Raw genomic sequence first — 16,868 nt, 5'->3', positions numbered from 1 at the left:
CAGTAAACAGCCCGGAAATTGGACATAAATTATCCACTATAAAGCTTTAGCAAACTCCTTGACAAATAATGCAAATCAAGATGTTTCTGAAACCATTCAAATCAATTTTAGGCTTGTACAGTTTCCAAACAATGTATTTTCTCAGCAGATGATGCCACTCAGAAGTCTTTCAGCTCTAATAATGCATCTGCAATGTTTTTATCCAATTAAATGATTCTCAATCAGGGATGTGTATCCTTGGAAGTACTTAGGTTTCATGAGTTGCTTTTGATTTATTTAAAGGGATACAGAAACGATAGCAACCAAATTATTAGCGCTGTAAAGTTTGTTGGCTACATACACATTGTAAATTTTAGATGTGACAATCATATTCCCTAAATTATCATTCACACTCACAAAAGTGTGAGGGCTGATAGCCTCACATGATGATTTTTTCATTCATCTGATAAAACGTTCAGGTTAAAGTTTTTTTTTTTTTTTTTTGTAAAATGAAGTTCTTATTTTCAAGATCTGGCAACACGACTAAGTCAAGAAATATTTCTCTTACTGTGATTTTTTGCACACACCCTACAGAAAACAGAGAAAGAGACAACTGTGATGTTTAAATCTCATTGAAAGCTATTTGCTTAATTTGGTTTCGTTTATATAGTGTAGGGGTGGCAGAGTGGCTCAGTGGTTAGCACTGTCACCTCACAACAAGAAGGATGCTGGTTTGAGTCCTGGCTGAACCAGCTGGCATATCTGTGTGGACTTTGCATGTTCTCCCCATGTTTGCATGGGTCACCTTGGGGTGCTTCAGTTTGCCCCACAGTCCAGATACATGTGGTATAGACCATTTTGAGGACAATATGCAAAAACAATGGTCCCAACGTATGTCCTGTTTTACTTTTTTTTCTTTTATTTCTATAGCTTCCGAGAATTCAAAAAGAGCCACATATTGATAATTAATACTATGAAAGCTGTTTTAACATGAAGTCAAGATTGAATTGCCTCTTGTTACAGTTATGGAATAGTTTGATAACAAGCAGGAAATGTTCATGGTCCAATCACATGACCATATTAAAATGGTTTATAAGTGAATTGGGTAAATCAAAATAGGCGTAAGTGTGTGAATGTGAGTGTATGGGTGGTTCCCAGTACTGGGTTGCGGCTGGAAGGGCATCTGCTGCGTAAAATATGTTTTAGAAAAGTTAGCAGTTTGTTCCACTGTGGAGACTCCTGATAAATAAGGGAATAAGCCGAAGGAAAATTAATAAATGAGTAAACAATGTGTACAATGTATGAAAATGTGGTTGTCACTACCAAAATATTTGGCCGGAGCAAATTTGTTACTGAATTCGGTCGTCACTTTGTCGAATCATTTTACTGTGTGTACAAAAAAGGATTCATTCATTCATTTTTTTTTCGGCTTAGTCCCTTTACCTATCAGGGGTTGCCACTGCGGAATGAACCGCCAACTTATCTAGCATATATTTTACAAAGCGGATACCCTTCCAGCTGCAACCCATTACTGGGCAACATCCATACACACTCATTCACACACATACACTACAAACAATTTAGCTTACCTAATTCACCGCATGTCTTTGGACTATAGGAAACCGGAGCACCCAGAAGAAACATACGCCAACACATGGAGAACATGCAAACTCTACACAGAAATGCCAAATGACCCAGCCAAAGCTCTAACCAGTGACTTTCTTGCTGTGAGGTGATCGTGCTACCCACTGTGCAACCGTGACACTCATTGAAGGATTTGGCAAAGGAAGTTTAGTAGCATTTTAATAAATAAATCTGAGAGTTTGTTAAACAGACTAGACAGAGGTTGATTTTACTATTCTTTTACTCTATTTTATTATTCCTTATAACAACGTCAATTGTTTTTTTTTTTGCAAGATTTTCTAACCAAATCTGTCAATAAATACAAACTCTATCAGGTTTCTGAAGAAAAAAAAAATCATAAATTTGCAGGTGGTGAACTTGTTTAAACCTATTTTACAACATCCAATTTACACATATTTATCAGAATACAGGAATACATTTTTGGGTTAATGTTGAAGAATGTTCTTTGAGTCTTATTGATGGGGCTATGGGGGTACATAAATCAAGAAAGACTCGGAAACAATGATTTAATCCCCGCTACATATGTTCGCTATAAGCCGCTTAGATCCGTCTGTTCTGTCTGTGGGAAAAAGAAGGGACCCGGGGAGAGAGAGAAAGAGAGGGAGAGGAAGCATCAAGCTGCGCGCGAGCACTTTATTGGGAAAACCGAGAGCAGTCGCGCGCACTACAGTATTACCACAAGTCCAGCCCTCGTCCGGTTTCAGACTCCATCGCGACCGAGCGTGAACCGGAGCAATAAAACTTTGGATGAAAACAAACTAACCCACAAAATCTGAGGTAAGAGCTCGCAATATTATTTTGTTTATCCCACAACAACATTTAAAGCATGACGTGAACGCTGCTGATGTTGTATTATTCTGCGGGTTAAAATGTATCGTTTGAGATATATTTGCTATATTTTCCTCGTTCTCAACTACCAATACTAGATTTAATTCGATATTTAATATTGAATATTATTAATGGTTATGTAATTGGTGTTTGAAGTTGACTCGCGAGTGTAAGGGACATAAAATACTGGCGAACAAAACAAACGACGTGTCCGGACGAACTTCGCATTTGCAAAATATATCCTTTATTGGTCTTGGGTCATTTGTGGACGTGTTGTGATTATTAGATTTAGAAAGTTATAAACATGCGAGCATAGATTTGAAGAATTAAAAATCCTCATCTCTGCACGGTCCACATAGACAGACTCTCACAGGCTCTATTTTAAAGGTTGCCAGATACCAACGAAAAAAGCAAGCAATTTCATTAGGTATGTTTATCATTAATAAATATTTCCTTTAGGACAAACATGTGCATTTCTGAATAAATATGTATGCATTCACATACATCTACTGTAATAATCACCAGATAAACAAATGAAAAACCATGCGAAAATCCAAACAAAATGTTGCCTATTACACTCGAACATGGCAACACAGAATTTAGAGGAGGGATGGAGAGACAGCCCTCCACTCCTGACGTAAAACGAGAGAGGGAGAGAGCTCAAAATAAACTCAAACTTCATCATTCCGTGTGGCCACAGCGGAGGAGAGATATCTGCCTGGTCGTTTCTTGTTATCGTTGCTTGTTTGCGATTCTTAAGTGCTTTTAAACCGATCTGGTTTGGATTTTCGTTATGGGATGGGAGAAGATGTGATTAAGGAAAAAGGGATGGAACATGTTTAAATTAGCCGGTGAAATTATTTAAGTAACAGAGAAGGGTTGTTTGTTTGCACGAATATTATTAAGAACGGATCACGCTTGTAGCTGTTATTATTTTTCTGAACACATTTCGTCAACTTTCTCGCTCGTTCTCATGCCCGCTGCGCCGGAATGCAGGCTGTCCAATCATGGCCGGATCATGAAATGTGTGACTTTTTTACTTTTGCTCCCTGAAACGTTAAAGAAGTTGAAGCGGGCAAGCAAGCACCCCGGCAGGCTGTCTGTGTGCTATAACATCTTAACTCTTTCCCTGAAGAAGAGGATGGCGGCGGAACTGTACCCGGTCAGCGATCACGCCACACTGCAGAAGAGCGGCGCCGTGATGCTGAGTTTGCCGGAGAAGAAGCGGAGCGTGGAGCCGGTATCACAGACCACCGCGTCCATCGCCACCACACCGACCACCGAGCAAAACATCAACAACAACAACGTGGAGATTCCCAGCTGGCACTCCGCGCACCCGACATTACGCGAAAGGCATGGCAGAGATTTATACAAACTTTTTTTAAATCAATTGTTTTACTTTTTTATAGCCTTAACCCTCTGGTGCTAATTTTAATCTAATATTTAATATTTTTAGGGGCTTTTATGGTGCAAAATTATATTTGTGCAGTGGTTGCCATCCATTTATTGCAAGTTAACCATTTTTTAAGAGGGTAAGACTTGTAAATGAAATTTCCAACTTGAACTGTAAATCTGAAATGCTTTAGAAACAGGTTGGTCTCAAATTTAATTTTTAATTTGTTTTACATAAAACCGGAAAAAAACGAATTTAAAGTTGCATTTTAAAATTGAGTTTGATGTTTCTAAAGCTTTTGTTTGGGTGCAGTACCATACGTATCCACTGAATGAAACAATCTTCCTATTTACTTCAATGCTTTATTCTAGTCTTTACCTGAGTGTGTGATCACATATAGCACAAAACGTTTACACACATTTACTCTTTAGGGCCTAACACTTTTTACTTATTACTAGTTCTTGTTTGTTAAATATGGGTACTTATTCATTAAACGTTAGTATCTCAGTAATTAGAGACGACAGCTGGGCGATTTTAGCCTAAAATCAAAATGTTGATTAATTGACCATTTTAACTCGATTACAACTAATAAAATTTTATTTGTAATCAAATTAATTAATTATTTTTTGTATTGCCCTCTCTGCGCCGCCCACACTCATCAATACTACAAAGCAGACCAATCATAGACCTTGCACTATGTGTCGTCACGACTTGTAGTTTAATTTTTTTTAAGAGGACAAAGTCAGTCATGGCAAGGGGTATGCGACTGTGAAGCCTGCACCAGACCATCCGCTTATTAAGTGGTGACGTATCAGTGATGTATGGAATACTGTTTCTGGGTCCAAGCCGCTACTCATTTGATTTGAGAAAATATTCATTTATGGCCATCAGATCACACATTAAAGTGAATTTTGAATAAAATCTTAGTGTACACAACAGTCTCTGGACTTGCTGTATCACAAATACCAAAATGTTAACAATTTCTAAAACATTAAGCACTTTCAGGCCATTGGATATTAGGCATGGATATAAATATATTGCGATGGTGATTTACGAAAGTATTACTGTGCTGTGTAAACATTTATTATTACCAGTTGACGAGTCTCCCCATGCAGATTGATAAGAGTGCTTGGACCAGGAAGCCGCTTCACGTGACGTCAAACTTAACAAGCAGATACACTGCATAAGTGTACACAGAGCGGGGTCATGTGATCTTTTTAGAGACTACCTTACTACATTGTTGTTATTAGTACTAAATTAAAAAAATTTGCCATTGGCATGTATGTGAATGTCAGAATAAATATTCATATTCTACATCCCTAATCCTACCCAACATCTACAGCCCCAATAACCTAACTACTGCTTTAATAACTAATAATAATCTACAAATTAGAAGTTTTTTAAGGTTCAAGGCATAGTAAGGGTTTGTTAAAAGCGATTGCACATTCTACTGTATTTGCGATTGCACATTCTATTCTACTTCAACTGTAATTGGCTATACTTTAGGATTTTTGGTAATAGCTAATACATTTTTATAAGCAACTTTTGGAGGGAAAACTTATAAAAATGCCTTGCTTCCTACTAAGATTGCATCCCACAGTAAAAAAATGGGTGTGGGATTTAAAAAATATCTATACAATTTTTCAGTAAATGACCAAAGAGGTTTAAGGCAGTTATTAAAGGGGAAAAACACTAAAATGTTTTGTACATGGGATCAATGCTGTATTTTACATGTTGTATTTATTACTAATAAATGTATTTATTTACTTTTATGCAGAAATGCACTGATGTTCAATAATGAACAAATGGCAGATGTCCATTTCATTGTTGGACCTCCTGGTGAATCTCAAAGGGTCCCGGCACACAAGGTGAGTCTTTATACCACTCTCCTGTCCACTCCATTACAACAATCACAACACATTTTGTCTGTCTCCTGACACATCTGAATTTACCCATTAACTTATCAGTAGACCTGGAATAGGTGTCAGATAAGAAAGCCATCCAGGGAGATTTTAGGGAATACGCTTCCCAACAAGATAAAATACTGACAGCTTGTCTCTTCCCCCTCTCTCAGTACGTGCTGGCAGTGGGAAGCTCTGTATTCTGTGCCATGTTTTACGGGGATCTCGCAGAAGGGGACTCTGATATCCATATTCCAGATGTGGAACCCGCTGCTTTTCTCATCCTGCTCAAGTAAGACTCACTAATCACATCCGGGCATTAATAACAGGACGACTCAGTTTCGTGCCAACCAGAACAGATGGGTTCACAGAGGGCCCGACAGTGATGTCTTGGTTTAAGAGTTGCCCTCTCATTTCAGAGCTATTAGAGATCCTTTAATGGATTGTGAATGGGAATGATGTAGTTTTTCCCTGGGAAAGTTGGAAGTCACCGTGTAAAGCAGTAGCCACACAATATAATGAGTAAGATCCCCTTTCAGATATATACGTCACAAGGAACTCTTTTCATCAAGACTGTGATGGCGATCAGCGTCTCAAATCCTTGAAAGTTTTTAATTTTAGACTTTTGGAAAAAACATTTGTGAATTTACACAGATTTACTTTGCATTACAGAAAAACGGATATATGAAAAGGATCTACAGATCTGTTTCACATTGCCTTTATTTTACCCTAACTCTTTATCTCCCTCTTCTTCATCAGATACATGTACAGTGATGAGATAGAGCTGGCACCGGACACAGTTTTGGCTACACTCTATGCTGCAAAGAAATACCTGGTATCTGCTCTGGCTCGTGCATGTGTGGGTTTCCTCGAGACGAGTCTGGAGGCGCGAAATGCATGCGTTCTGCTATCTCAGAGTCGTCTGTTTGAGGAGCCGGAGCTCACACAGAGATGCTGGGAGGTGATTGACGCCCAGGCAGAGCTCGCACTGCGCTCTGAAGGCTTCTCTGAGATTGACCTGCCAACACTGGAGAGCATCTTGCAAAGGGAAACCCTGAATGTGAAGGAGTCTGTGGTGTTCCAGGCCGTCCTGGGATGGGCCGATGCAGAATGTCGGAGACAAGGTGTAAGCCCTACCTCGCAGAACCAGCGCTCTGTGTTGGGAAAAGCGTTGCACCTTGTGCGCCTGCCTTCCATGACACTCCAGGAGTTTGCAGACGGAGCCGCGCAGGTGGACATTTTAACCCTTGAGGAAACACACAGCATCTTTTTGTGGTACACAGCAGCTACAAAACCTTCATTGGGATTCCCGGTTAATGCCAGAAAGGGTCTGACGGCGCAACGCTGCCACCGCTTCCAATCCTCTGCCTACCGAAGCAACCAGTGGCGCTACCGTGGACGCTGTGACAGCATCCAGTTCGCTGTGGACAAGCGCGTGTTTATTGCTGGACTTGGCCTGTATGGCTCCAGCGGAGGGAAAGCGGAATATAGTGTGAGAATTGAACTAAAGAGACAGGGAGTGCTTCTGGCACAAAACTTGACCAAATTTGTGTCAGACGGCTCTAGCTCAACATTCCCAGTGTGGTTCGAGCACCCTGTACAGGTTGAGCAGGATGCCTTCTACACCGTTAGCGCCGTTCTAGATGGGAGTGAGCTAAGCTACTTTGGACAAGAGGGAATGACAGAAGTGCAGTGTGGGAAAGTGACCTTCCAGTTTCAGTGTTCCTCTGACAGTACTAATGGGACAGGGGTGCAAGGGGGACAGATTCCAGAACTGATTTTTTATGCATGAGTACTTGGACTGATCCATTAATGAAGAGAGAGTAGGGGGGTTCCCCTCTCAAATAAATGCCTTTACTCACAATTTAGCTGCAAGACACAACAGATGGAGGACATGCGACACCCTCTGATATGATTCTTTTTTTTTTTTGTCTCACATGTAATGGTATGCTCCCCAATGTTATTTATTTCGTAGAACATTATTTTAAAAACACACTTTAATTTAAACATATTATATTTCTAATTATTCATAACCTGCCTTAGTACATTAGTCAATGGGCAGTTTGCACTTGAAACTAGGCAGCTTTTACTCTGTCTTATTTAATTGATCATTTGTTGACAGCTTGATGCTGAGAAAAGGGTTTCAAGAGCCTGAAAAAATATAAACATGTTGTTTCTATTCATCAAACAGTATTTTCTTCTCTTTTGTCAAATCAGCAGTTGTTGTCTTTAAGATTTTGTCTAGGCAACATATGTCTCTTAAATTACAATCTTATCATAATTTGCTCACCCTCATGCTGATACAAACCTCTATGAACACAAAGTTTTATTTTGGGCAAATTATTAGCTGTTTTTGCAAATGTTACAAAGATAAACAAGGTCCACACAAAACTAGACACCAAAGACTTTCATTGCAAGAACAGAAAAACAAAACACTGATACATATTTAAAACACACACGCACACACACGCGCACGCGCACGCACGCACGCACGCACGCACGCACGCACGCACGCACGCACGAACGCACGCACGCACGCACGCACACACACACACAATCATTTTTGAAAGGTTTGAAATGACAAGGAGGGAACAAATTACAGGGAGGTTTGGGGAAAGTGTAGATGTTAATAACTGTAATGGTTGGGTTTAGGGTTGTGGTAGGTGTAGATGTTAATAACGGTGACGAATGGATTTAGGGTTGTGGAAGATGTAGACATTAATAACTGTGAGGGTTGGGTTTAGGGAATGTGTAGACGTTAATAAGGGTGATAGTTGGGTTTAAGGTTGTGGAAGATGTAGACATTAATAACTGTGATGGTTGGGTTTAGGTTTGGGGAAGGTGTAGACGTTAATAACTGTAACGGTTGGGTTTAGGTTTGGGGAAGGTGTAGACGTTAATAACTGTAACGGTTGGGTTTAGGGTTGTGGATGATGTAGACATTAATAACTATGATAGTTGGGTTTAGGTTTGGGGAAGGTGTAGACGTTAATAACTGTGACGGTTGGGTTTAGGGTTGTGGATGATGTAGACATTAATAACTATGATAGTTGGGTTTAGGTTTGGGGAAGGTGTAGACGTTAATAACTGTGACGGTTGGGTTTAGGGTTGTGGATGATGTAGACATTAATAACTATGATAGTTGGGTTTAGGTTTGGGGAAGGTGTAGACGTTAATAACTGAGGTACAGCACCATCTTGCCAACAACATAGTTTTGACGCGAGTCTCCAACCTCAAGTTACGCCTTTAACATACTACAAGTTACGCCCTTAAGGCCTCGTCATGTAATGCCCGTCTTACAGTCAATGGACAGACCCTACTTATAAAGACACGTAATATATATATAAAGACACATAATTTGTATAGTTTAACCTAGAATGACCTTTAAAACAGTCATTAAATATCCTTCAAAACACTCAAAACGTAGCCATTTGATTAATAAATGCAATTTAAAAACATTCATAAATTTGATTGACTGAAGCATGTATTACCAAGCTACTACCGAAAAAAAGTTCACCCCTTCCAATCGTCACTGTATAATTCACACACTGGACACAAGGAGGTAAACCATGTCTGAATTTTGCCTTATATTGTTTCTCCAGCAGATCAATTCAGGGTAAATGATTTACACTGCAAAGTTTCGTTTACAACTGGATAGCACCCTCTGGGCATTAAAAGTGGCACTACACAGTAGCAGTACAAAGTAGATTAGCAGCAAAGCATGATGGGAAATGGCAAAGTCATTTATTTGAAGCTTACCGATAGCTGGTGCGTTGATACACAGCTCTCTGGCTAAAACAAGGAATGTTTTTCCCAAAACGTACACGTTCACCTTGGGTGAGAAAGACAGAAAGAGAGACATAAACACAAATCTGCGGTCAAGATCAAAGACAGACAGATGGTGGCAATGAGAGCAAAAGATATAACGCTGAAAGGAAGGAACAAAGTAAAAAGGAATAAATAAAGAGACAGAAAGGCATGGTAATAACACAGTGTATTTTAACAGATGCTGAAGGTTGCAGAGTTCATAGCTCTGGGTTTTGGATGCTTACCAGCATCACCACAGAGTCTTCAACTTTCTCACAAACTCTATATCTGTGTCTTATCCTTGGAGGATGAGCTACAATAACAAAATATTTCACGAAACACATTTTAAACATCATATAACTCAACACTTATCTTCTTGGACCACCTCAACAATTAGATATCCCTGACAAACGATGCGCGTGCACAAAAAAAAAAGACACCCTATTTCTTCCATCTGGGCCCCACGGCATTAAAGAGAAATCTCTTTTGGTGGATGTCAGAGGTCACGACCACTGAAAAGTAGGACGACCCTCACACACTCCTGACCTGAGAGGGGCGGCGACAGCCTTGTGCCTCAAAAGAGCTTTACTGTCTGGGGGAGAGTGAAGGAATTTATGGGTTCTTTCTCTGCTCAAATCCCCTTCTGACTCAAAAAGTGCAGTGGACAGGGTCTGTGTGTTAGCATGTGGGTTTGGGAGGGGCTTTAATAGGACAGCTGTGATGGTAAAAATATAAAAAGGACAGACCAGCTGGAATAAGATGGCTTTCACACACTAATGCATGCACATTTATAAATCACTAGGTTCACAAGTCTGGGAATGACAGGGAAAATGCCTCTATTGTGCTTTTGCCCTTATTTCATTTAAAATGGGAAATTCTAATTATACCATCATTTTGTAAAGTTTAATTTGGTTGTTTGTTTGTTTGTTTGTTCCCTAAAACATATCAAACATTTGCTTATTTCTTCAAATTTAAAAATCAAATTGTGCCATGTTTTCAGACATATTTATTGTAGCTTGAGAAAGCCAACATACTGTTATACTACATAAACTTTTAATTCTTCTTCCATCATCTTCTTATAAACTGTCAAATAAATCTAGCAGAAGCATTTTGGACTAACTGAAGGCGAGAAATTAGAGATTTTGAGATGCCATAGTAAAGTGAATTGCAGTAGTCTAACCATGACATAATAAAAGCGTGGACAGCAATCTCTATTGTAGTGGGATTTAAGAAATGTTTGACCTTAGGACTTTAGACAGCAAGCGGAGTAGATAAAAACTGGGGCCAATAACCAAACCAATATGTTTGTCTAGTTTTAATACTCAGAAGAGAAAAACAATACTATATATATATATATATATATATATATATATATATATATATATATATATATATATATATATATATATATATATATATATGTATATATATATATATATATATATATATATGTATATATATATATATATATATATATATATATATATATATATATATATATATATATATATATAATTAAGAAATCAACATTTCCCTATGTTAGTAGACCTCTATAAAATAAAACAAATATTAAGATTTTACTGAAACCCATACTTAATAAAGACAGTAAATCAAACGCAGTCACTTTCAAATGGCTTCTATAGCTGTATATATATTTTTATTATGTATATTTTTCAAATTTTTGGAAAACTAAAAATCTACGTTTATAAAATATAATTTATGATAGAGAGACAGACAGAGAGACAGACAGACAGACAGACAGACATACATACATACAGTGCTGGGCATAAATGTGTATACCCTATTTGAACAAATTATATTTTTATCCATTTCTCAGTGAATATAGGTCATATATATTGCTGCATTTGAACAAAACAGATTTATTAAGCAGATATATTTATTAAAATAATATTTTAGTTACCAGACATGTTTAGAAATAGAGTTAATACATTTAAATTTACGCAAAATATTGAAAAAAAAATACAAACTACAAAATTTTAAGAAAATTTTATGCATTTTTGTTTCTCTTCAATTTTTGCTCTTTTTACATTTTTATTTATCATTTTTCCATAAAATATAAATTTGGTTGTACTAATTTTTGGAGCGTCAGTGTTGCCAGATTGGGTGGAATTTGAATTTGATTTTGTGGGTAAAAAATTGGAGGGTAGACAAAATTTGGGCAGTTTTGAAATGTCAATTTTATATGCAACCTAACCATCTGCTCCTCCTCCATTCAGTTAGTAGTGGCCAATGCATAGAGCAAACTACATGGGCCCACCCACAAGAGGAGCTGTAGGAAAATTGTATCAAAATTTGACTCCCTGGACATCTGACTACCCTTTGTGTGCACACACATCACGCAGTGCCTGCTGTTAAACTCGCAGCAGTTTAAGCTGCGGTCATACCGGGCTTTTCTCCCCATGCACTTCAATTCATATACATACGAACACGTCAGCCCAGAAACGCAGGGTCATGCGTTAAGTTTCGCAGTTCGCTGCGGTGCAAAGTTCAAGCTTTGTGAACTCTGACCTGCGAAATCAAATAACTTGACAGCATGAGACCAATCGAGGATCAAAACATGACTTATCAGGACAGAAATTTAAAACACGATCAACGTGTTGATTTGCATCATCACTAGTGAAAGGTAATGCTTGAAATATAAATGTCTGTTGTCCTAAAATGCATCAATTATGTCAAATTTCCAGTTGTTTCTTGTGCTTGAATGTTAAAACTGCCCTCCTATGAATTGTCAGACACTGAAATGGCCCCCCGCCTATTTGAGTTTGAGACCCCTGCTCTAATAGGTTGTGTATTCTACACAACATTAAGTGCAGTGTGTGAGTGAAAGGAGGCAGTGTTTTGGTGTGATTGGTTATGTTGTGGCAGCTGGTGTTGGTTGCTGTAAGGTTAAATTATGATAGTTAAAGTAACTAGATTAATTTCATTAATTACATAAAAATATTAATTTAACATTATGGGTGTTTTTTGTGCATTTGTGCAGGTTTTGGACAGCTTTTGGGCTGGAAAAAGTCAGCTATATCTGGCACCACTGGCATTATCATTAGTTATTTTGTCAGATTAGCTCCAAAATTGGTTATATAATATTGTAAAGCTTCCTATAGAAAATATTAATCTGAGAGATTTGTGAGGGGTGTACTCATATATGATGAGCACTGTATATGTATGCATTTATACAGTAGGTGTAGTATTGGTAATATTGCAAATCTTACCTGCAAGAGGTCACTCAAATCAAGCAGCATATCTGAGAAAGTGCATTAAAGAAACTATACAGAATTTATATTTACTGCATTTGACAGTCAATTCAAGCCTGCATAACTGGTTTACAAATGTACTATTTAGTCTGTAAGGACTTGTTATGCAATAACAACTTCAATATAAGCAATATAAGCACTTGCAGAAATAAAAACAGACAGAAAAACAAGCAGGGACTGTGGCCAGATTTGCTCTGTGTTCTTGACATTTTCCCTCTTTGAGCAAAGCTCCACTGAATCACCAACCCATGAACCCTGGAATTCCCCGTCTCCTGGCAACCTAGTACTTTGTGTCCATGGAGACCGGCACACCTGTCCAATCAAGACAAAGTGTATTAAAACATCCCATTAAAAATGTCACTGTGGGATTTTGGTCCCACGGCAACCATGAGAGATAATCCTAAATTGCGGGATTATGGATGACCCTGTTAAACTAATGATCATATTCCGGATATAGTACATCAGGAATCAGCCTTTCCAGGAAGGAATCGCACAAATTAATCACACATGCAAAATTAGCTAAAGGTTGTTGTTGTTTTTCAGGTCAGCATAGAAATGCAGAATTTATACAAATATATAGCTGCTTGTATTTTTTTAATAATACAAGTAATTATGGCGGCGTGGTAGTTGCAGTGGGTAGCACTGTCGCCTCACAGCAAGGTCACTAGTTTGAGCCTTGGCTGGGTCAGTTGACATTTCTGTGTGGAGTTTGCATGTTCTCCCCGTGTTGGCGTGGGAGTACTCTGTTTTCCAACAAGACATGCGCTATAGGTGAATTGGGTAAGCTAAATTGTCTGTAGTGTATGTGTGTGAATGAGACTGTATGGATGTTTCCCACGGATGGGTTGCAGATGGAAGGGCATCCCCTGCGTAAAACATATGGATAAGTTGGCGATTAATTCTGCTGTAGCAACCTCTGATAAATAAAGGGACTAAGTTAAAAAAAATAAAAAACGAATAAATGAATGAATAAAAAACAAGTAATTATACGCTGATTATTGGAGTAATTCAAGAGGTCCATAAGCCACAAAAAATTATAAATCAAGAATGAAATATCAAATTTTTAGCCATTACAGGGCGTTTATTTATAATTTCTGCATCTATGCCACTTTCTAAGTCCAAATCCTATTAAAATTGCCACACATTAATAATTATGTTGCCTGAGGACTTCAACATATTTTTGAGATCTAGAATTACCTTTCCAAATCAAGTTGATACAGTTGATAATTAATTGGAAATTTGAATAATGACGTAGAGAATCTAGACAAATGCACTGCAGTGATTTTACTGAGGATAAGAGAAAAATAACTTTAATTTTTAACTAATTCACGAAAGTCAAACAGAATTATTATTTTTCCTTGGTGTAATCCATTTGAATGCATGAAAGTACTGTTCTACATGTTTAATAATACAATAGCGTGTTATCATTTTTAATTTTTCCACAAATCTCTAGGCCTATTAGTCAAACAGACCTAACTTATTGTATTACACTCGTCATCTGTTTACTTGGTCTAAATTATGTTGAAAGTTTAGAAGCAGTAACGCTGCTTCTAAAGCAGGGGTCACTAATTTCTGTCCTGGGGGGACGGTGACCAAATAAGTGGATCTATTTGGATTTGCATTGTAAACATTAAATAAAAGTTAAAAAAGGTATTATTTTTTACTTAATTTATTAGGTTTTTAGTTATGATATTCCCAAAATCAGTAAGTATACATCTTCAGATTTTTTTTTACTAAATTCTCCACAGAAATAGCAAAAAATATCCACAGATTCTGTCTGGCCCTAGTTATCAGTGATTCTGCACCTTTCATTACAGTGACGGCAACGTTTGTCAAATCAAGATGAGCCCTGGGATGTAATGGAATTGATTAGCACAACCTCTAGGTCTCATTAGTGTTTGGTTTGCTCAATCAGCATGGTGACCTGTGGTGTACAGTAACAAATTACAAATACTCAAATTACTGTAATTGAGTAGGTTTTCTCAGGAATTGTACTGTATTAGGTAGTTTTTTAAAATGTATACTTTTATTTGAGTAGATCTTTAGTGCTGTATTGGAACATTTGCTCCACAATTTTACGTTAGCCTGCAGTCACTACTTTCATTTTTATTTATAGATTTTTATATTTGATTGGCTAAGTAATAATCAGTCCTGTGATTCCCAACCAATCAAACTGCGTGTAGAAAAACTGTATCACACAGAAAAATCTCATGACATGGGCACTTTATAAATGCAGCAAACATGTAAAGTGTATTGAAACTGCCCAAGAAAATAAAAAACCATTACACAAAATGGTCAAGAGGCTGTTTAGATGAAGATGTCGATTATATGAGGACTGAAATCACCAAATGGCCTTAAACAAATCACACACACATGCACAAATAGCATGTAAACACATCAAGCCTTCACATCATACATATTACTTCGAGTACTTTAAAAAGGCCTGCTTTTTACTTATAATTTAAGCAATATTTCCACAGATACTTTTACTAGCACTACATTTTTGGGTAAGTGAAGATACTTTTAATCAAGTATAATTTTTTTAATACACTTTTTACCACAAATGACTTTTAAATCCTTAACAATTAAAGATTCAGAGTAACACACTTGAAAAAATGTGAAAGTCAATAAATTCAAAAATAAAATAAATAAATTTAATAATGAAACAAACCAAAAACTCACACAGATTTCCGCTTTCAAGATAATGTGAGAGAAAGAAGCCATTTCAGGCGTTTTGAAAATAATGCAAATAAGTCTTTTGTTAAATTTACCGTGCACAGTGGAGATTGAGAAGAACATTGTTCTCTCTCACACAGCCCTGATCCTCTTGGGCAAAAAGCGAAAGTGCTCTCATGAGTTCTTATGTAACCCTACCAGACGTCTGAGTGAACACGTACATTACATAATCTCAGTAAGAGGAAAAGCCACACACTGTCAACTTCTGTTGCCTCTATTTAGGACAAGTGAAAGCGAGCAGCATTGCCTGTGATAATCCAATAGCACACAAATGGAAGTGTCACTGTGGTGCCATTTTTAGACTGCAGAAGTTCAGTGTAAACGGAATAAAACACCTCACACCCAATCGTTTTCATATGCCGAGTACTGCAGCTTACATAACCGATTAAACTGGTGCAATTAAACACTCATCCATCTGTGAATGTTATCTATTGACCCGCTTGCTGGTGGACTGAATGTCGATTACCATTAAAAAGACAACACATGCATAGTCAAGTTACCAGCACAGCACAGCTATTCTGTAAAATATTTAAAACACTAACATGGATCCACTTACTGTTTTATGAGTAGGTGAGTAACGCTAAATGTATTTGGTATATTGGTCTTTTTTTTGGTCAATACTCATAAATCCTCAGATCAATGTTTCAGTTGATGCTTAATTTTTCATTATAACTGAAAGATATGTCTCATTTTAAGTTACACCTGCTTAATTCGGAATAATGTTTAAATGCTGAATACCCAAGTGCCTCGTTTAAAATATCAATGGAGAGAAAATGTCATCATTCATGTTTATTTTTTTAGCACAAAATAAACATGAATGAATCATTATTGTAGTGTCAACAATAGCCATTGAATTTGATAGTTTGGGCTATGGTGGTAATTTTAGCATTTAATGCAAGGAATATACTGTAGCTACAAAAATAGTTCACAGAATTCCCTCATTTTTTGTTGTTGTTCTTGAGAAATTACAATTATAACTGAATGTATTAAAAACAGACGTACATTTTGGTACATAAACCACTGCTTATTATTTTTTAAAAAGTACTTTTTTTAATGTAATACACATATCGACTAAAATAATAATTTATTTTTATGTAGCACCTTTAAAATGTAATTCTACACTTCCTGACAAAAGTCTTGTCGTAGATCCCAGTTGTAAGAGCAAAAATAATAACTTGACTTCTACTTGATCATTTGGAAAAGTGGCAGAAGGTTGATTTTTTTCAGATAAATCATCTGTTGAGCTGCATCCCAATCATCACAAATACTACAGAAGACCTACTGGAACCCGCATGGAGCCAAAATTGT

The 16,868-nt window shown here is 37.3% G+C and overlaps 2 protein-coding genes across 9 annotated transcripts in view; one reads left to right on the top strand and one right to left on the bottom strand.

Moving 5' to 3' along the window:
• brf1a (BRF1 general transcription factor IIIB subunit a) overlaps positions 1–16,868 on the bottom strand; it is an 81,832-nt gene that overhangs the window by 46,620 nt on the left and 18,344 nt on the right. For 2 of the 7 annotated variants that reach the window (XM_087277546.1, NM_199898.1), the window contains 2 exon segments: positions 12,783–12,814; positions 9,505–9,577 (listed from right to left, as the gene is read on the bottom strand). In XM_087277546.1, the coding sequence (XP_087133672.1) occupies positions 9,505–9,577; positions 12,783–12,814 (105 nt within the window). 7 annotated transcript variants of the gene reach the window in all.
• On the top strand, positions 2,218–7,933 carry btbd6a (BTB domain containing 6a). Of its 2 annotated transcripts, NM_001431077.1 has the most exons (5): positions 2,218–2,400; positions 3,587–3,804; positions 5,622–5,712; positions 5,919–6,037; positions 6,505–7,933. In NM_001431077.1, exons 2-5 carry the CDS (start codon positions 3,593–3,595, stop codon positions 7,535–7,537), a joined length of 1,455 nt encoding a protein of 484 aa, NP_001418006.1. In that variant the 5' UTR covers positions 2,218–2,400; positions 3,587–3,592; the 3' UTR covers positions 7,538–7,933. The 2 variants fall into 2 exon arrangements, with proteins under 2 accessions (NP_001418006.1, NP_001108397.2); NM_001114925.2 differs by lacking the exon at positions 2,218–2,400 and having other exon boundaries at positions 3,311–3,804.

Source organism: Danio rerio, chromosome 13, assembly GCF_052040795.2.
Source record: "Danio rerio strain M-AB ecotype USA chromosome 13, GRCz13ab, whole genome shotgun sequence".
Classification (NCBI taxonomy): domain Eukaryota; kingdom Metazoa; phylum Chordata; class Actinopteri; order Cypriniformes; family Danionidae; genus Danio; species Danio rerio.
Note: the sequence above shows the minus strand (reverse complement) of the source record. Positions and strands in the feature narration are given on the sequence as shown.